Raw genomic sequence first — 20535 nt, forward strand, 5'->3', positions numbered from 1 at the left:
TTAAAGTTTCCATAACCGAATTTTTTTTTTTAACTGAGAAAATCAAACTTAACCCAATTTTGATCGTGAACAGTTAATAAATGTGCCAGTTTTGCATCTTTTGGGTAAGGAAAAGCAGTCTACAAAAACCTTTATTCAACAAATCACGTATTTGCTTTTTAATCAAACTGTAATATAGCAACTCCCTCCATTCTAGTGGCTGTAAAAGATGAACCATTGAGAGTTCAAACATGAAATTTGGCATGTAATCTAAAGAGACATTTGTTATTATGCAGGTGAAATTTCAGCTTCCTACAAAAGTTTAAAATGGTAAGATCTAGAGGAACTGATCTCCTGAGGATATAGTCTTGTACATTTGTGCCAAATTTCAACTCATTCGATGAAAACATGAGCCTGCTATAAAACCAGTGGTATTACTTTTTGAACCGCCCTCGTATAGTGGGTGGTAATAGACAATATCCAGAAGTTTTAGTTTCTTCGAATATGAATGGGATGCTGTGTTTTGTCTAATGACGAATCGGCGGCTGAATCGGTGGCTAACAATCGGCGACCAACTTCAGCCTGGTGCACGGTCCATTCGCTGTGAGCACACAGCCTTCGCCGAGCACGCAGCTCTTTCGCTGTGAGCACACAAGTTGTTCGCCGAGCACACAGCCCATTCGCTGTGAGCACACAGGTCTTTCGCTGTGAGCACACAGTTACTTCGCCGAGCAGACAGCCCATTCGTTGTGAGCACACAGCTCGTTCGCCGAACACGCAGCCCCTTTGCTGTGTGCACACAGCCCTTTCGTTGTGAGCGCAAAGCTCCTTTGCCGAGCCTGCAGCCCATTCGCTGTGAGCACACATCTTCTTCGCTAAAACAGGTTTTGTCCAAATGGTCCTTCGTAAATTCTAACAGTAATGTTGACAGTGCTGAATCACTGCGGTCACCTGCCTCTGCGTATTGGCGACTCGTGTCGCTAACTATACAAACTCTTTCAAGCGGTCACACAACTGCTATGATACACGTAAATAAAGCTCCATAAAACACTATGAATATGGGTCTTCAAATGTCTGTTGAGTAGAAAAGCAACCAAAAGGAAGCGACATAAACATTGCCACCATTGTACTCCCAAGGGAGTGTGGCCGTGAAGGTGGCAGACTAGAGAACGCTCCAAAGATTTAGTTGACTGTAACAAATGATTCGTGCTGTCTATGAAAATAAGACTTGATAGAGAGATGTAGATTATATTTTCATATAATCAGACAGAGTTTTGTTGATGTTAGCGATGTCTTTTTTTCGTAATGGATTTTTAGTCGGGCATTCACAATCAGTGCATTCAGCCCATTGCCCGTAAAAACATCAGCTGGATTGTTCTAGGTACAGCCTTCCTCATGTGAGACAAGAAGTACATACAGTCACGATTTTACTGTCAAAAGAAAGCTAAAATATCATATTATTAATTTTTTTCTGTGTACTTAAATTTACCACTTACTTCTGAAGAGAGCAAAATGTAAATAAAAGCGTACCGAGTTAGGCACACTGTCCAGCGTAGCACAAAATTGGAAGGTTACATACACGAAATTGTCTCACAGTGTTTGCCGCCTGTAACATGCAGCGCGAAAGGTCCATGAACCACATGAATGCATTTCTTATTCAAGTATGTTGTTCAAATCTATGTGTAAAAAATTCAGTCATCAAAATTTGACCACTCTCAGGCAACTAGCGATGGAGCGCCATGAGTTTGAGCGCAAGAAAAAGCGTACCGTGTTGGGGCACCTCCCGTTAGTATATAAGTGGAGAGACTGGCAAAAATGACCTGACGGTAAGATGACTATTTTTTGGAAAACCTAATCTTATTTTCTGACAAGTTGAGATTGTAAAGTGTAAAGATTGTGAAGTAAACACGTTTGCGCTGTTTAAGTGTTTTCATGAAAATGGGATCATTTTGCAATGACAGAATGTGTCAAGTTCTCCGAGAATAATAGCAATTCCTTTAACAATAGTTAAAACTATTGTTTTGATCATCGCCCATTCACAAGTTTTTGCAGCCAATGCTGATTGGAAAAGTGACACCGCTTGGCACAACAATCTGTGAATTGTCATGAATTTTAGCAAACCCAACCAGGAAAATAGGAAGAAACACACTAAATTTTAAAAGTAGTAACGTTATAGTGGTGCTGGGCCAGGAACATAATGGAGGGCCGCCCTTGTTCCATCCTCTGGGGAGGACCCTGTCGGTAGTCACATAGCCTCTTAGATTGTTATCCACTGGACAATTTTTGTGTCCAGGACAGAGCCCAATCCTCTCCTTCCACTGCCAATAATCTCTCCAACCCCCTTGTACAATTGGATGGAGTGGGGAAAGTCCTGTATTACCAGCACAGCTTTTGTGACATGTCAAAGGATATGAACACAGGACCTCTGTTTTCTAGGTCAAACATTTACACAACACAACAAGGTAGGAGTCCGAGAAGATTGGCCAGGCAAGATTTCACCACAGGGGCATATATGAACAAACAAAATACTAAGTAATTACTAGCTTGCAATTTTCAGACCAATCTAGTACATATACTAGTAATGCCATATTGCCGAAATAACAAGAAAACCTTACCGTTATAAAATCTTTTTGCAAAATAGAATGATAAAGGAGTATCTTCTAGACTAGGTTTTATATAACATGTGAAATCGGAGTCATTTGTTACTTTGCAAATACTTCATTTTAGGAATAGTCCTCACTAACAGCTTTTAGGAATACATGTAGTCCTGCAATGCAAGACTAAACAGCTTCAAAATTAAGATCTAGGACACATCCCCATAATTATTACTACACACAGTGCTGGTACTTGTGTTCCTGCAAGGAATGCCTCCCAGACACATTCCCAAAGGGCCAGGTAGACAGCCCAGGTAGACAGCCCAGCTCTTTCATCAAACCCACATTGAACAAGCACAAAGAAAACTGAACAAAAATGTGTACTATTACTACTATGCATTCTTCAATGCTTTTCAGAGCTTTAATCTGAGTGTGAAGTACAAGAAGCCTGTGTTGAATTTCATCACTCAGGTTGAAAATTGTAAAACACACAAAAAAGCTAGGGTCGGCAGGTTTTCTGCTAGAGTCAGCCTGGTAACCACAACATTTTTTCCCTTTGCCTTAGGGATGCTCCTCAGACAAGGATCGTGTCTTGGAAACATATTAAATGTAACGAAACCACCACATTTATCTTAAAGGGGTCCTTCTAGGTGTGAGTGCTTCAAACCTTGCATTCTAATTCTTGCTTGGTCCCAACTGAGGGGTTACTGTCTAACATTAAAGGGGAACTAAACCTTTTTTTGTAAAGCATTCTGCAATATTTTAGATACATGTACATCAAAAAGTCCAGTTTTTACTTGTTTTACGTTAGTCCATCATAGATTAGCGTTTCCACAACATTTGAACTTTGCGGCGTTTTGTTGTCGAGCCCAAGAAGTACCGCGACCTTTGACCTCTGTGACGTATTCCGACCGCCAACCTCAATACTGCTAAATACGCCAATACGCTATACCACGGCTTTGTCACCACACTACTCTCCCAATGATGGATTCCGGCGACTTCGAGGGAGTAAACGAGTTTGAGGGCTTTGAGGAGTACGAGGGGTTTGACCCACAGAAAATAACTCCGTACAACTACCAGCCCAGGCGCCTAGCGAGATCGGCCGATGAGACTACTTCTGTCGCCCCGTCGACACATCCAGAACTTATTGAGGCTGTCAGCGTCGTTGAATGGGACGGGACCAATGTTGAAACCTTTCTTGCGGGAGTTACTACAAACTACGCAGGAAGGCATGGCGCCCCCCTCCCCACATAATTTTCAGCTGGACGAACTCGCGGGAAAAAAAACTCCTATTTTCGTACGTCCGTAATACGTCTTGTGCCACAGACGATGTCGTAACAGACTCTAAATGAAGAGTTCACAAGTTACGGTCCACATTGGCAAGTCCTCGATTGAGAAAGCCGGACTGGAAAACTCTATTTATACGATATTAAAGTTCCCGCGCAGTCAAGATGTGTGCCGGACGTGCGAGCTTGGGCAGGTTGGTGGTCGGATTACGTCACAGAGGTCAAAGGTCACGGTACTTCCACGGCTCGACAACAAAACGCCGCGAAGTTCAAATGTTGTGGAAAGCTAATCTATGATGGACTAACGTTAAACAAGTAAAAACTGGACTTTTTGATGTATCTAAAATATTGCAGAATGCTTTACAAAAAAGGTTTAGTTCCCCTTTAACGTTTAGTATCTGAACATGGGCAAAATGATTGTGTGATTGAGTCAAGTTTTATACCCAGGTGGAAGGAGTCCTTCTGGGCCTGAGCTGCAGCTGCCTGTCGCATGTCCGTGTACAGGGGCGTGGCCTTCAGGTTCCTGGTTACCATGTCAACCAGGTGAGACAGCTCCATGTCTGTCGCGCCATCCATCGTGCACAGGTGTGCTTATACCTGAGCTTGAGAACCCACCTAAAGGTCTGACCAAGGAGCTTTTATCAAGGAGCTTTTATCAGATAAAAGCTCCTTAGTCTGACGTGACCGAAACAAGAAGAAATTGATCGATGATTGGCTGCAAGATGAAAGCTACTGTCTTATACATACAACTACAAACTACTCTTAAGGTATCCACCTGACAGATAACATTGAATAACACCAATATATTCACACGGTAGCGGATCTGGCTAGCTAGGAGATCATAAATTCTGACGAGTAAATTATCATAACGCTAACGTTACAGGATAATGTCGGCAATGACGTTTAATTGGTGAAAACGCCAACTTAGACACTGACCGGTCAAAAACCAATCGATGTTTGCTCAACTTACCGAGACTTCTGTATACCTGAAACAGCGCTGTGGAGATCAAACCATGGATGTTTTACACTGTGGTCGTTTCCATGACTCAAGCACCGCCATGTTGGATGGAACAGACCAAGTCATAAAGAGGGGTGGTGAAGTCATTATAGAATATTGTCACAGTGAATAGTTAGCTATAGACTCAGTATAACAATTCTAGAAGTTGGAATTATATATGTGTACTATATCACAACCTCTTTTTGTCTCTTTAACTTTTGTTGATATTCGTACTTTTACATTTTAGTAATTTACTACCCCTTTGTTACTATTGGCACACGCAGCCTCCTATGGGAGTGTGCGATACTTGGAGGGGGAGACTCCATTAAATTTTGGGGGAGGGTCTATGAAAGTCAACAAAATTTCCTCTATAAAAAGATGCGTCATGACTCATGAGTGAAGTGATGCACACACATTTAATCATTTGTTGCAAGGAGGGGGTAACTGTAACCGCGATCGTTTCCAAAAAGGTTCAAACAATCAAGATCAATCAAGGAGAACGGCAGAAAAAAAGCAATTTCCAGATCCATCGTGCCCGAAGCCCCCTGATCGTTCTCGTTACCGTCCCTGCATCTGCCGCTTTGTAGTCACTTTCTTGGGGACACGTAACAAACTTCGCAGAAACTTTTGTGTTATCAGCGAATAGATTTGCATTAGAAAGTGAAGTCAGACATTTTCATTTCGACGCTATTTGCTTCTAATCTAATAGCCCAATCAAGTCGCGCTTTAAGCTGTCCGCCCAATACTGTAAATGTATTTAAGTTCGCGGGATTTAATTTCGCGGTAGCTGGAAAAAGGACTTTTCGAGGTAGATTTAAGTTCGCGGTAACACCATAGACTGCAATCTAATATCATAATAGAAAAATGTTCGCGGTGGTTTTAAAGTGGTCACCGCGAAAACCGCGAACATTAATCCATCGCGAACATTTCTGCATTTACAGTACCCGCCGGCCCCCGGGGGAAGCGGCCAGTTACAACCCTGGGCAGCGGAGTTTGCTTTACACAGATTAAGTTCCAATCAAAGAATCAATTAACAGTTTGGAATAATGTGACCACAACCTCAGCGTTGTTTCTGATTGGTCACACGAGATGCTGCAACCTTGGTCACGGGGACCAATAGTCCAAGGGGTAAAGTCCATCAAATTAAGTCCGCACCAGCAGCTCACCTGTTAACTCACCAACATGTTGAAGAGACTGATATTCGTCGGCATTTTGGTGGCGTTTGCCACATCTGACAATGTCGTATACAAGGATTGCGGTAAGTGCTACTGTGGATATGACGGTAACTTTATGTGATGTTCAATGTAAGTCATACATTGCAGCATGTGGCAAATGTGCAGCAGCACAACGCTCGCACGTTTAAGTCATTAACAGGTTAATGGTGTAATATTTGTCATGAATACTACTGTACCCATTGGAGCCAGTACGCTGTCTTCTCTACTCACACCTATTATTCATACAGAACTTCTAACTTGTCACCTGTCTCACGGTCTGTAGGGTCCAAGACGGGTGCGATCACGACAGTCGGCGTCACACCCTGCCCTAACGAGCCGTGTCTGCTGAAGAAAGGCTCGAACATCTCCATGGCGATCACCTTTACCACAAGTAACTTTTCGAAATTAACTATTCCATTATGATTTATACGCTGTCAACTGCAATTTTAACTTTACGAAATGGAGTTTATATTACAGTCATATTACATCATACGCTACGGGCAGGGTACTAAATCTACTGATTCATAGTAGTTCAAAACAAGTCACATGGAAGGTTCAACCTTTGCCTTTTAGGCCAAACAAAATCTTGATAATACGAATTGGACTTTGACAATGAGCGATAAGCATATTTGAAAATACCTGGCGGTGAAGATAGACTAGCAACCTATGTTTGAATAAAGTAACCAGCGCCGCCTTCCAAAAAAGTAAGTCCGAATATGTTTTCATGCTGCATTTGGCACTGATGTTTTCCAGAGGAAGAAGTGACCAAGATTAGCACGGACGTGTATGCGGTGCTGTTAGGGAAGAAGCTTCCATTTCCCAACTTCCCCTATCCAGACGGCTGCAAAGATTCCGGCCTGTCTTGTCCGCTCAAGTCTGGCGGAACCTTCAAGTACAACTCCACGCTTCACGTGGACAGCGACTACCCAGCGGTGAGTAACTATTGACATTGGCGTGAGCAGGTGACAATGACATAATAGTATTGAGTGGGCCGACTACTCTCCCTTCGCAGCCAGGGGCTGAATGGACCGATCCTGTCGAACGCCATATCGAATAGATAGAACCCCCTATTCTATTTCGAACACCTTTGTCAAAAGAAATGGCCATTTTTGACGGAGGTGTTCGAAATAGAACCATGATCGAACAGGGGACGGGGTTTTGGGATGGGTCCATTGCGAAGAGCTTACAGTAGGCGGGGCGCGAGGGTCTGGAGCGGCAGCCATTCGGCGCTGACTCAGGTGACCTCAATACGACAGCAATTGCCCTAGGTGCGGCCATGAGTAGTTCAAACCCTACAGTCCTATCATTTTGTGCGGTGGCCGGATTCTTTAAATTTCTCGAGGTGTGATTCTCCTCAAACACGGCACCTCCATTTTAAGCCCTTTTTACGGCACTAATCGAAGCTAGATACTCAATTTTACATACGAGGAAAGGCGTATAAAACTTGCTGATGTATTTTCTTCTACTTCTGATGGATATATTGCCGATTCCTCTAGATAAAGGTACTTGTCTGGTGGCAACTGGCGGACCAGAATGGTGACATCATATTCTGCTTCGAGGTACCGGCGGAAATCACCAACTAGCGACAGCTGAAACAGGCAGGAAGGAGGCAGTTTAGGACGACTATGACCGGAGGATAGCACACTGATATTCGAATGGCAATCTAGTATTTCTATAACGTTAATTTTTCACAAAATATTTAATATTCGATCTGTTAAGTTCCATCTAAATCCTTATGAAGACAAAATGCCTGAATTTTGATGTTGGCTGTTTGATCTAGGACTGTTTGAAGACTCCATTGTTACTTGCACCGGTACCGGTGTGATAATGTTTGTTCTATAACAATTCAGTAAATAAAAGCGGAGTGGTGTAACAGTCAGTTGTCACTCTTTGATTGCCAAGGTGCCCATTGTTTACACCATTCATGAAATACATTTTTTTTTGGCTCTGTTTCTTCTTCCTCTTCTTCTCAACCACCTGGACCAGACGACAGGCCCCATGGTTACCGGTAAAAAACAGGCACGGAGATAAATGTGGTAGCGATTTTTACCGGCTCGCCCCCTCATTACTATCTCCGCAACCCAACATCTGCTTGGAGAATAGGGTTACATACTGTAACGTTAGCAAATGGCCCAGCACACCAAAACTAGAGGGGTTCAGGTCACTAGATATATAAATGTGTTAGGGTAAGAAAAAAGCATACCAGTAGCGAGTGTTACACTAGAACATGTGAAGGAAAACATTTTATATTTGGTTGAAAATGTTACCTTTCTTATTGATTGAAGCTTCCAATTGTTGTGTCCACAGTTGGGCACAATACATAGAAGAACAATACGCATTTAATAAGGTACGCTTAACTTCAGTAGAGGCGAACTTGAATTTACGGACCAGGGAATTAGCTCTGGTGTAAAAGCCTCTGATGTGAGCTCTTATAGTCTCATCATCAGACAGACATTTGACACTCCATTTCCACTTGAAGCTTTTAGCCTGTTTCTGTATCATTTGCTGGTGGAAAAATATATTGACCTTGAATCACGCTATTAAAGAAACAAACTTTTCCTTAAAATCTGCAAAACTTTCCCAAGCTTTTATCACTTTACCGACCAACAAAAATCAATCTTATTGCTGTAGTCGTCCAACCCCTTTATATATGAAAATGTTGGACGATTCGTCTCCTACTGTATACGGAAAAGAAGTCATCAAATAGATTTAGATAAGTCGTTATTCCCTTTTGATTTATCAATGAGTATCATTTTCCTTCTTTGATTAGTATGAATATGTATACCACTACCGCTTTACTTTGTATGCAATTAGCCCTCGGACATGAATTTACAATTAAGATATTCTATATTCTATCAATGCCCCGATTTGCCGATGATACTAGTTTACTTCTTGATGGAAGGCTAATTCCAAGCGGCACTCGCATATAGGGAGAACTTTAGGGCAATCCAATATCAGGTATGCAAAAACTAGCGACAACTCCAACAGGTTCTGGAACTATATCAGTAGTTGTCTTAATCCAAATTACGGCGTCTGGGAAAGCCCGTCCAGCCGGATTCACATCCCCGGTGAATGGGTCAGTCATCAGTCCTACGGCCGGCCACGGGAAGGTATTGTCTTAGCTGAGCCGTCTTCAATCAATTCCTGGTGAGTTGCTTCTGTAGTGAAGTTTTCTTTTAACTTCTGTAGTTACAAAATATTAATATAATGTCATATGTGCTGCAAGTAACTTATCGCATCACCAGTTCTCCACACAAGCGTGAACTCGGTGAGATGGGCGCGCGTGTCTACGTCCCCGATGCAAAGTGCTAATGTTTAATTCGATGCAGTGTTATCACGATGTAAATTTAAGCAATAGGATGCCCTTATGTATCGACAATGATATAACGAATGTGTTCTAAAAGATATTGAGGCTGAAACATGACTGCTGACGAGCAGAATTATTTACGATATGACGAATACTAGTACATGTCCTATGTACATGTTATGAAAAGAACGCTACCTGCAGGAAGTCAAACCGGTTCATCAAGAATTGGGGAGACTGATTTCTGATTGCGACAATCCATAGATTCATCTGTTGTTATTGTTGTTGTTGTTTTTCAGACATCATAGCTATTAAAGTCAGATCTCAATTGCTTGGAAGACGTTATGCTTCAATGAAACCTTTCATCTCATCAGTGCATCTATGTACTTGAATTCACCGCGAAATAAGGACGCCAATCGAGGCTACATGTTATAGGGGTAAGACTGAAACAGCATTTCTTCCTTATCCGCGTCACCAAGAGTGAGGACAAAGCTACGTGAGAAACGGATAAGTTTTTTTTTTTTAACGCAGTGATTTTGAGATCCACTCACACCGAGATGGACCACTACTCTTATCCATAAGTGCGCCAGTGGATTCTTCAAGATGTTCGGGATGTGGCTCTCCTAAAATATCCCGTCCGAGAACACTTCCGTAACCTAAACAAGGACAAGATACAAGTGACGAAATTCCTATTAGTCCATTTCATAAGGGCATGGCATTGAGTAGTCTGTGTAACACAAACTCTGATGTCCAGGGCTGTAACTGGTCCTTCCTCGAAGATGTTGGACGGGCTGTTATAAGCGAGGTTTATTCGGGCTAGACATTGTGAACTAAAAGGATTTGGACTCAGGGCGGCCAAACGCCCTAAAGGCCCATCGGATACCAACAACTACAGTAACGGTCATCTTCGGATTAAACTGAAAGTCAACATGGAGGCTAAAAAAGAGCACGGCCTGTTTAAGAAATGCGAACGTCTTTTGGTGTTATGCATCTTCATGTATATCGTGTTCATCGTGCGCAGTTATTTGTCAATAGTGCATGTTATCTTGAATCGTATGGTTGGCTACAACAAGACTGAAGTTTTGCCCTATGAGGTTGGAAACGTGTCTCTTATTCAGCGCTCAGGACTACCCAACTACGACCTCTTCCTTCCCTCCGACGCTGAACACCCGTCCGCGCGATTTTATTCCACCTGGAACGTAAACGCCTCGACATTGCCAAGTAAGAAGTCATCGGACCGCAAGAAAGTTATCATTTGGAACCCGACTTCCAGGTGGCCAACCCCAAACGCAATACCGTGTCTCTCCCTGCCTCAGTGTGAATTCGTTAAAAAGAAACGGAGGACGATCAAGACTGAGGATGCGGACGCCATCATCTTCCGAGGTATCCATGGGATTCCACGTAAGTACCGCAGAAGCTGGTTTCCTAAGACACGGCCTGATCATCAGATCTGGGTATATTTTGCATTTGAATGCCCGCACCTTACAAGAGGCATCGACTTGATCTCTTACGCAGGTGTGTTCAACTGGACCATGACGTACAGAAATGATTCCGACATTCTCGCGCCGTGGGGCCATATCACCCAGGTCTACAAAGCACTGGCTGAAAACCCACCCACTCCAAACAAAGATTATGCAAAGGAGAAAAATAAGCTAGTCATATGGTATGTGACTGATTGCTACCAGTATTTGAGTCGCACTAAGTATGCTACTGAATTGGTCCAGCACATTAAAGTGGACGTTTTTGGAGCCTGTGGGGATGTGAAGGGCTCATGTCCAAAGGGGGACAGGGAATGCTTAAAGGAGCACGTACGCCAGTACAAGTTCTACTTAGCATTTGAAAATTTTAGATGCATTGAGTATATAACGGAAAAGTTCTGGCACAATTCCCTTGATTATGATATCGTTCCGGTCGTATTCGGTGCGTCAAAAGGTCATTATGAAAGATTCACTCCACCTAATTCGTTCATTCATGTAGACGACTTCGAGTCCCCCGAGGCGTTGGCGAAATACTTGAACTATCTCGACCAGAACGACGATAAGTATAACGAATATTTTGCTTGGAAAACCAAACCTCCAAAAAACCTGCCCGAGCTTTTTGAATCCAGATTTTGCGACGTCTGTAAGAAACTCCTGCGGGCGTCACCCACGGAGAGAAAGGTGTACACGGACCTGGACAGGTGGTGGAGGGGTGAAAACTATGAGTACTGTGAGCCAATCGTGTGGGACGGGAGACTTAAAGGTAAAAATAATGCAGTACGTTTCCCCTAATGTAGATATATAGTTTTCATTACGTCCCATACAATTAATCACGGTGTTAATAGCAACGGATAGCATTTAGTGGTCATTTCTTCATATCGGTACCGAACAAAGCTGCATGGCAACAATTGATGATATTGCGAACAGAATGATGTAATGAGAAACCTAGCTGGCTAGGGCTTAGGTCATAACATTTCTAAACCGGGGTCCCGACCGGACAGCTTTCGGGAATAATAATTTAAAAGACATCAAAATACACGAAATGACAAAGTAACATTAATGGGCATGGTTTGTGTTAAACTTCTAGGTATACATATTAATTTTTCGTTTATTAAAACATCCCGGCCGGGCCCCGGTTTGGAAGTGTGACCTTAGCCTAAACTTGGTACATTCACTGTGAAGAAATGTAAGAAGAACATCTTACTATTACCTATAGCTAGTACAACATATACTAGGTATATGCTGAGTGGATTTACTAATAAAACAATATGTTTCATTACATTGCTTTTACTTAGTATTTACAATACTCGATCCGCACAGACAGTAAAGATTGGTCGAAATGTGGTAGACTAAAGGTAGAGGAAATGCAGAAATTGTTTACTGTACAAATACTTCAAAGCAACAAGGATGTTGTTAGAACCGCCTTGGTCAAATGATATTTTGATGATAGAAACTGCATTGTACGTAGTAAGTAAACTCTACATGTTGATACAATTCTTTGTACGTATGCTTTGTTGTGATTTGATACATGTAGTTATAGAAGCTGCGAAAGTCATGATACCTTTGTAATCATGCTAAATCTAAATAACAAATCATCCATAGCTTCCTGAGTTATGCTGTTCAAGGACAAACCACAAACTTGCTATCGAAAATATAATGTTCCTGACAAAAAGCCTTTGCACACAAATGCGCATTTCACCCATGAGCAGTGGATAGTTTGCAACTGCTGAGTATGATGCAACAGTTAAATGTATGAAAAAATAATCGTTACTGTTGCTTGTCATACAGTGATCTTCACAAAACTCACCCGCTAACTTTGGACTCTGTACAGATATCAGGTGGGGTCAGTGACCATCATGCTGTTGACCTTTGCTCCGTATCGCATGCCGCCTTACGACAAACTCAATTCAACTTTGCAGATTCACAAGCTTAAACTTCCACAGTAAACTTTAGAGTTCCACAAGTTGCCCAAATAAGTAAAAAGGAGGACGAAAATAAACACGACCAGATAAGGGTAGCAAACATGACTTTTTTCCACAACACCATCAGAATTCACAATTACTGTGTACAGAAACTATCTTTTGGAAGTTGTTAGGAGCTAATACAGCTTAGTACTAGAGTATACATAACATCCACAAAATATCACTTGATAAGAAGTATTGGTATTAATGAAAACAATACAGCATAAGGTTTTAGACTCATAGCACATTTTCCCATACTTCAACACACCAGAGTAGTGTATCAACTCTTGTGTTACATCTTTGGATTCAGTGGATTTTAAAAAAGGCACTTAGTCAGTTGACACATACTGAAAAAAAGAAAATGAATTAAAAACAGGACAATGAAACAATTATTTACTTTTGTCAAGTCACGTAAATACCCCATAGTTCTCAATCTTAATTTTCATGGTCTACATAGGTTTCTTACTTGCACCATTCAAGTCCTAAATATACAAACAACTCTTTGCTTCCTTTGGTATGAGTTTTAGGCAATACATTTTGATTCCCAAACGGGTGTTGAATATCTTCTAAAATCATTTTTCCTCACTAGAACAGAAAATATGAACGTCTCCATTCAATTTCAGGTAAGGCCAGTCAATCGTAATTCCTAGGAGAATGAGCTCTGCCTTGAATGTACCAAAATTGCTGTAGACCTTCCTTTACATGTACATGTACATGTACATGTACATTGTATTACATTATCATCCAGGTTCCACTGGACCAAGAACAGTTTACAAACCTGTCTGTACATTCATCATTGTGATCATAGTTTCATGTCTTTATTTTACTGTAAATCAAACGTCTGAAAAAGAAGAAGCCAACTTTTCTTGTCATTGTCTAGTACTTATGTTACATGTCTTACATGCCAAACAGTTGCTACTGTCTGAAGTACAATATTATAGATAAAATAGGTCTGAGCTATGCTCATGTACTACTTATAAGGGTTGTCATCTGTCCAAATTCTAGTCTAATCCAGAGTAGTAATAAGTTAGCTTTAAAAAGGTTTAGAGGTTGTTTTTCACTGTTAACATGGTTGTTGGCTAGCTGACCAAATTTGAAAAGATTTGGAAGAAAATAACAATTTCATCTGAGACCATGGTTTTTCACCATGATTGTGGTACATTGTATCAGCTGTGAGGTCATCTGATACAGGATGGTTGGATTATAACATTGCATCTAACATTGCATATTTTATCAACAGCTCAATCTCCAAGGAATTTTTAGCAAGCCTGTCACAGTAAATCAAACATATCTTCACTGAGTTCCATAACATTTAACAAAAGCCTCATTTATAAACACTGTTGTGCAGTGAAAATGTACTGTACAGGCTCACTAAGACAAAGCAAAGGAAACTATCTTAATACAAACACCCATTCAGAACAACAGGTAACTTTCCATTAAAAGATATCTTCTGTTCGTGACAATTCTAAGATATATCTTCCCACACTTTTGTAACATTCGTGAAAGAAGCAACATTATGTCTCTGCTACAATCTGAAGATAGCTTTTTCATGCACAGGCTAACAAAGACAAGGTCTGACACACACATAGCAAGAGTTCACTCAATATTGTTTTTTCTAGCAATATTTACGGTTTTAATCTTTGGCTTTTAGCAATATCAGGTATTAATGAGATTTCTTCAGGTAATTATCTTTGATGACTAACAAATATCAATGCTCCAAGAGCCCTCTTTTCTACAGAGATGGGAAGTACATGTACATCCAGTCTTCCACATGAGCAGATTGTTCACTAGTAATATATCAAGTGTGTTACAATAAAGTTATTAGTTTTTGCTTATCGTCAGAGCAAAGGCACTCCATTGGTACCTACTGTTACTATTCTTTGGATCTAGTACGGCCCCCAGGACAGGTACATGAGTTCCTGTCTCCCCAGGGATGTAGCAATACCTGCCCTGTGGGTCTACAAGCAGATGTAGTGTTTCCAGTTCAAGGCAGGTAGGAATTATGCCGGAGGTAAGATGCCGAGTACTAAACTGAGAGGTTTGTTTGCAGGGAATGGTATCTGTGTGGCTAGCAATGCCTCTTAAGGGAAATGACCACATGTGTAACCAGTATAGCCTCCATAGCAGGCTCTCTGGGCCTTTTTTCCTCACAATACACTTTTGCTGGCCATTTTTTGTACTGGATCATTTGTGCTGCTGTCTATGGACCAATGCATCAAAATGATGCATGGGCAACTTAAGCTTAAGGTACAGGCCGGCGGCACAAGAAACCAAGTACAAAAAGAAATGGCAAGCAAAAATGTATTATGATCTCCTAAAAAAATTTTTAAGAAGGCCCAGAGAGCCTGCTATGGAGGCTACAATCAGTATGCTTCCAAAAGCCACAAGGATTATTTTGTTAGTGTGCAAGCAAATACTGACAAACAGTTTCAGCAGTTCAGTACTCAACAAGTAAGACCTTTGTGCACATCAACTATTAACACCAGTCCTGCATATGTAATTGTGCATTTTAGGGACACAGTTCCCAGCTTCTTACTGGAATGACCAAAGCTCTAAGAATATACTTTCAAATTATTGCATGGTATCAACCGAGTAGCATGGATTGACAAAAAATATTTGTTTAAAGAAAAGGTTTAACAAAACTATATTAGGCACTGTGTTACATGGTTGCGAGATAGTACTTGTACTGTGTTTTGAATACTGTATGATAATGATTCCATGCAATAAGATAAGTATTTGCATATCAAACATGGTTTGACAAAAGTCATCCATTGTATGAATTGAAGTACTACAGTGTGTATATCTCAGGTGTGTGCTGGTTACAGCTGTTGTTTCCCATCATAGGGTTTTGGGGAGTACAAATTGTCAGGATGTTGTGTATTAAACTATTATACAAGACAACAAAAATACAAATCCATCAGGTATACATATCAGGAACCGACACATTTGCAACATTATAGGATGACGTTGCTATGGGAACACTTAACCAAACTTCTCTTCATACAAACTCAAGTACTTTTAGTTACAAAAATGGGTTATATCATTAAATCAACTGTACACATAGGTATATATGTTACAGTATGTATGCTGAAGTTAAGGTCAATGTTAATGACTCCAAACCAGCATCTACAGATAATTAGGATAATGGTCCTGCTAAGGAAAATTTACAAAAAATGTACAAATATCAACAGCAACTTTACACCAAATATACTAACTGGTGGTAAAACTGCAAGAGCCCTTACAGGCCAACTCATCGTTACCCCATGTGCAACATATACAGCCCCACAACATAGCACATGTCCACCTTACAACAGACACAAAAAGCTTGGTTATTTGAACTGACATCATATGAAATGTTTATCTATCATATATGGATCTTTGGATATCTTCTGTTTGTATTACAGTCCAACCTCAGTTATTCACCTACCCTGACCTACCTTCCTAGCTTACAATTTGTTAGGTAATCAAGGTTACACCGTTCAACGTTCTGAAAACAACTGTGTGTAGATGTTTAACATGTAGCACTGCACTACAAGAACTTCTGGTAGCAAAGTAAAAGAAACTACAGATGTATCTTGGGAAATAAAATGACTGAGATGAATTGAGCATGTCTGTAGTTGTGATGTGTGGTGTACATGGAGTGTACAGTAACCCTTGTAGGTATGGAAGATGGACAGTGTAAAGTGTAACAGTTGTGTCCTCACTGTGTAAGGTTCATCAACAGCTTAACCCTTCCAGCCTCATAATCATCCTCATCTACATTGACTAATAACTTTATTGCCTCGTGACCCACAGCTTGCTTGAGTGAGTCAGTAATGAAAACTCCTTTCAAAGCTTCCAATAGTGACCCGTTTATGTAGTCGCGCCAAAATGCATCAAGATAGGTCAGTTCTGAGAACTTAATATCGCATATGATGGCTCCGAGATCGCGGGACTTGAGGATGGTGTTGGCCTGGCTGAAGCGCTCGAACTGCCGCTCCAGCTCCGAGGGCTTGTTGGAGAAGATGTTCCCCTGTAGCGCCGTGTCGTGCTGACAGAACTCCGCGCGGACACGCAACCGGATGTCTGTGGAAAACACATTAGCAGGCTCAAAGCAAGGAAAGAAACAGCATTAATTCGTCTGGCGTAATTTGATAACCACCATGATGAAGCTGATATGGCTGATGTAGCTGTATGTCATTTGTGATATTAATGTAATATCAAGGCCAAATGATTTCCCTTAACATCAAAAATTCATGCCAGCTGATGAGGCTTTTGAAGGGAAAATTCTTCACCTTTAAACTACTTTGGCCTGATACATCACCCCACTTTGAAGGGTTAAGGTCATCAGGGAGAGGATTAATCTTATAATATTAGATCAGAGATTTTGAAATGATACAACCCCTACTGTTCAGACATCTGTTGAAAATTGAAATTTCACAATCCATTTGTTGAAAACACCACAGTGCTCTTATTTTACCTAGGGGCTGATCATATACCATACTAAATTAATTTTAGAATTCCTACCAGTATTGCATTTTAAGGATTTCTTGTAGAAAAGTCCAAAGCTTAATCTTGATTCAATTCCCGTTCATCCTTTGTTCTGGAAGGATTATGTTATCATTTGTGACACACAGTTGTACATCAGGGCTCGAAATTCATTTTTGGGATTAAGTGCACTGGTGCACCCAGCTTAAAAAATTGGGTGCACTGAAAGATTTTTGGGTGCACCACTTAAATTTAAGTAGAATGTCAAAAAAACCTTATAACAGAGATTAGCTACAAGGTATCAAATTCTTAAACAAGTAACACGACAGACATTTTTATTATCTTTCTAACACTTAGATGTCAAGAATATGATGTATACTGGTATACTTGATATCTTTCCATACATAAACCTAAGAAAATATTTGGGTGCACCCTGTGCACCCACTGAAAAAAATTGGGTGCACATGCACCCAGTATTTCGAGCCCTGTACATGTATTACCAATTCACCATACCAGCTTTCCAGTGATGAGACAGGGTGAACTTACCACATGTGAACTTTTCTCTTTCCTTGGGTTCTTCCACTTCTTCATACTCCACCTTCCTCCCTCCCCGCATCATGCACACCTTCTTCTGCACCCCTCCTCCTGTTCCTCTGGCCTTTCTCTTCCCACTTGGTCCCATGTCTGCTGGCTCCTGTGGTTTATAGCTGCATATTGAAGATGGGAGGGTTGTCTGTTTGCCAGGACTGCACAGTTTGGACTGGCCCGTCCCTGTGATGGTGTATGTTCGTGGGGATGTGTCTTCCAGGTACTTGTCTACTGGATCTGGATTTACTGTTGGGAGGAGGAAAAAGCAAAATATTCAAGTAGTAAGCATCCCTCATGACATGCCATGTCACCAGGCACCGTAAATTCTATGTTTCACTATTCCTGGTAATTTTTGAATGATATGCAACTGTTGCAACATCATTATACTATACATATCATAACTTATCCATGTCTAAAGTAATAACCATGTCAATCTATGGCAACTGAAGAACAACAAAACAATAGTATTAGGACAACTTGGAATCTTGACATCTCAGCCCCATGTCAGTTAGGACAAATCAGCACCATACCCACTAGTATCCATAAGGCATATAACAAGCCTGTGGGCCACAGGCTTGTTATATGCCTTATGGATACTACTACTAATACTAGTAAGGTAACTAAGGTTAGGGTTAGAATTAGGGTTAGAGTTAGGTGTCTTTGACTTTATTGAGATTGCAACAGCGACAATAAAATGTGGACACTAGTCAGCTAGCTAACAGCTTCATTTACATTGTACTAGTGTGTCCTCTTGACAGTGGAACATCTAGGAACCGTCCAAAGCCTGCTTGGCCTGGTAAACCAATCATAATTGCTGAGGCTCTTTCGTCCTCTCCGCAAATTACGAGTATTTCATTGCTTGCCTATGTTGTCTTAAGATGCTATAAGCTCTCTCACAGATTTTACTATGCATGTGCAGGCGACAGGAATCGTAGGTGATAGTACTAATAGTAATACATGTACCAGTAAGTCAAAGAAGAGGGACCCTGACAGGTAAACATCCGGCCATTTTGCGGGCACCGTTACCGCATTGTTACGTAAATTAAAAAAAATGGTGAGGATGAGACTGTTTACGTCTCAGGGGCCTTCAACTTTGACATATAACAATTCCTGTCGCCTGCAAATGCGTAGTGAAATCTGCGAAAGAGCATATATTGGTTGCATGCCATAACATAAAATGAAAATATCTCAGGAATTGAGAAAAGATTTACCCAAACTTTATATCTATCTATGATTTGGCCTGTGATACAAAGCCTTAGATTTAGATTCAGCATAACTTAAAAAGAAGACTGTTTTTTGGATCATGGTGCCACTAAGTAACATCGTCATGTATGACAAATTATTTGTCACAAGAAAACCATGTATCACAATTTCGTACTGGGCACAGCATAATTTGCACATAATTTTCAAGAGAGACTACCGAGGAGATTTCTGTTACGTGTTAAGGAGTCTTAGTCTTTGGCGACATAAGAAAGACGTTTCCAGTGTTCTAAAGACCCGTGCCCTTGCAGGTCAAAGTTTGGATAAACGCAGTCACTCGGGGTCCACAGAAGTAACATAAACAGGGTGGTTGTTTTTATGAACACATTTTGTTACCAGGTATAACCTCCGTTACAGCCCACATCTCATTATTTATCAACAGTGTACCTGTCTTTCTCCTACGCTGTTGTACATAATGGTTGAGGTCGTGTCTGGTAATGATCCGCAAGAGGTGCAGAATCTGCTTGAAGTTGGTCTCGTCGCAACGATTCAGTTTCTCCAGAGCCAAGAAAAAGTCGAGTCCAGTTTCGATTTTGAACCGTTGCTCTTCACCCAGAATGTCTGTGAACAAAAAGTTGAGTACTCTAAGGTCCCTATCAGTCATTTGGTCGCCAACAATGCGGAACATGTCGTGTAGGGTGTAGTTGGAAAGACAGCTTTCCTGATCGCAGCAGTTCGTCTCCGACGCCATCTTGCATGATTCGGTCTTCGTCGACTGGCCCGACTGGAAACGATCATTACCGATCTGTGGTAAATGATCCCTCGGTAATTTTCGCGAGCATTCGGTAACGTTCGGGGAGGGCCAAGGATCAATGTTCTTGTAAAAGAATGTCAAAGGAAAGGACAAAAGAGAATTGATTGAAATTTGGCAGATGCTCGACAATGTTGCGAGGCAGCTCAACAAAAGTCATGACTCGGTTTTCCAATGTCGAAAATATTAAAGAGTTTTCCCCCACTTTCTGAGGGAAACAAGATAACACAACTGCGTTGAGAATTATAATTTGGTGCATCTTCAATGGCATTGTGCCATTATTTGGTCCATCTTACCAAGGGCATTATGCCATTTATGTAATGGCATTTAACGTTACTAAAATGTTAAATCAAACCTCTTTGATCCCACACATAAGCTCGTGATATATGTTATATTTTTATTGATGGACAAATAAAGTCCCTCACACTCTCTATAAAAGCAGCCATGGGTTAGTGGGAAGATTGTAACCTTTTATCATATGCCCCATTTTCTGTCCCCGTTTTCTGTCCACACTCCTGGTAGGGAGGGTCACAATTTCCCCCACAAACCTCTGCTTGAAGAGTTATCAATCGAAAGATGACATCATGCAAAATCACATGATGATCTTCAGCAAGTGTAACTACAGGTCACCAATCAACAAGATTAGGGTACCATGG

General features: G+C 41.1%; 4 protein-coding genes across 4 annotated transcripts in view; 2 read left to right on the top strand and 2 right to left on the bottom strand.

The window, feature by feature from the left end:
* The window catches only part of LOC118422551 (TBC1 domain family member 19-like), a 12549-nt gene extending 7601 nt beyond the window's left edge, over positions 1-4948 (bottom strand). Inside the window, exons 1-2 of the mRNA XM_035830183.1 lie at positions 4830-4948; positions 4303-4482 (exon numbers count right to left, since the gene is read on the bottom strand). Of these exons, the coding sequence (XP_035686076.1) occupies positions 4303-4435 (133 nt within the window). The 5' untranslated portion in view covers positions 4436-4482; positions 4830-4948. The remainder of the gene's footprint in view (positions 1-4302; positions 4483-4829) is intronic.
* A 1015-nt stretch (positions 4949-5963) lies between these two features.
* Positions 5964-8004, top strand: LOC118422688 (NPC intracellular cholesterol transporter 2-like). Its single transcript, XM_035830387.1, has 4 exons — positions 5964-6114; positions 6354-6461; positions 6824-7002; positions 7567-8004. Exons 1-4 carry the CDS (start codon positions 6039-6041, stop codon positions 7651-7653), a joined length of 450 nt encoding a protein of 149 aa, XP_035686280.1. The 5' UTR covers positions 5964-6038; the 3' UTR covers positions 7654-8004.
* A 1135-nt stretch (positions 8005-9139) lies between these two features.
* On the top strand, positions 9140-14299 carry LOC118422612 (4-galactosyl-N-acetylglucosaminide 3-alpha-L-fucosyltransferase FUT5-like). The gene is made up of 2 exons (XM_035830263.1): positions 9140-9217; positions 9674-14299. The coding sequence occupies exon 2, from the start codon at positions 10304-10306 to the stop codon at positions 11642-11644; it is 1341 nt and encodes a 446-aa protein (XP_035686156.1). The 5' UTR covers positions 9140-9217; positions 9674-10303; the 3' UTR covers positions 11645-14299.
* LOC118422644 (death effector domain-containing protein-like) lies at positions 12868-19969 on the bottom strand. Its single transcript, XM_035830306.1, has 3 exons — positions 19516-19969; positions 17827-18114; positions 12868-16878 (listed from the first exon to the last, which is right to left on the bottom strand). Exons 1-3 carry the CDS (start codon positions 19817-19819, stop codon positions 16514-16516), a joined length of 957 nt encoding a protein of 318 aa, XP_035686199.1. The 5' UTR covers positions 19820-19969; the 3' UTR covers positions 12868-16513.
* Between the last annotated feature and the right edge of the window lie 566 nt (positions 19970-20535).

This window comes from Branchiostoma floridae, chromosome 1 (assembly GCF_000003815.2).
Source record: "Branchiostoma floridae strain S238N-H82 chromosome 1, Bfl_VNyyK, whole genome shotgun sequence".
Lineage (NCBI taxonomy): Eukaryota > Metazoa > Chordata > Leptocardii > Amphioxiformes > Branchiostomatidae > Branchiostoma > Branchiostoma floridae.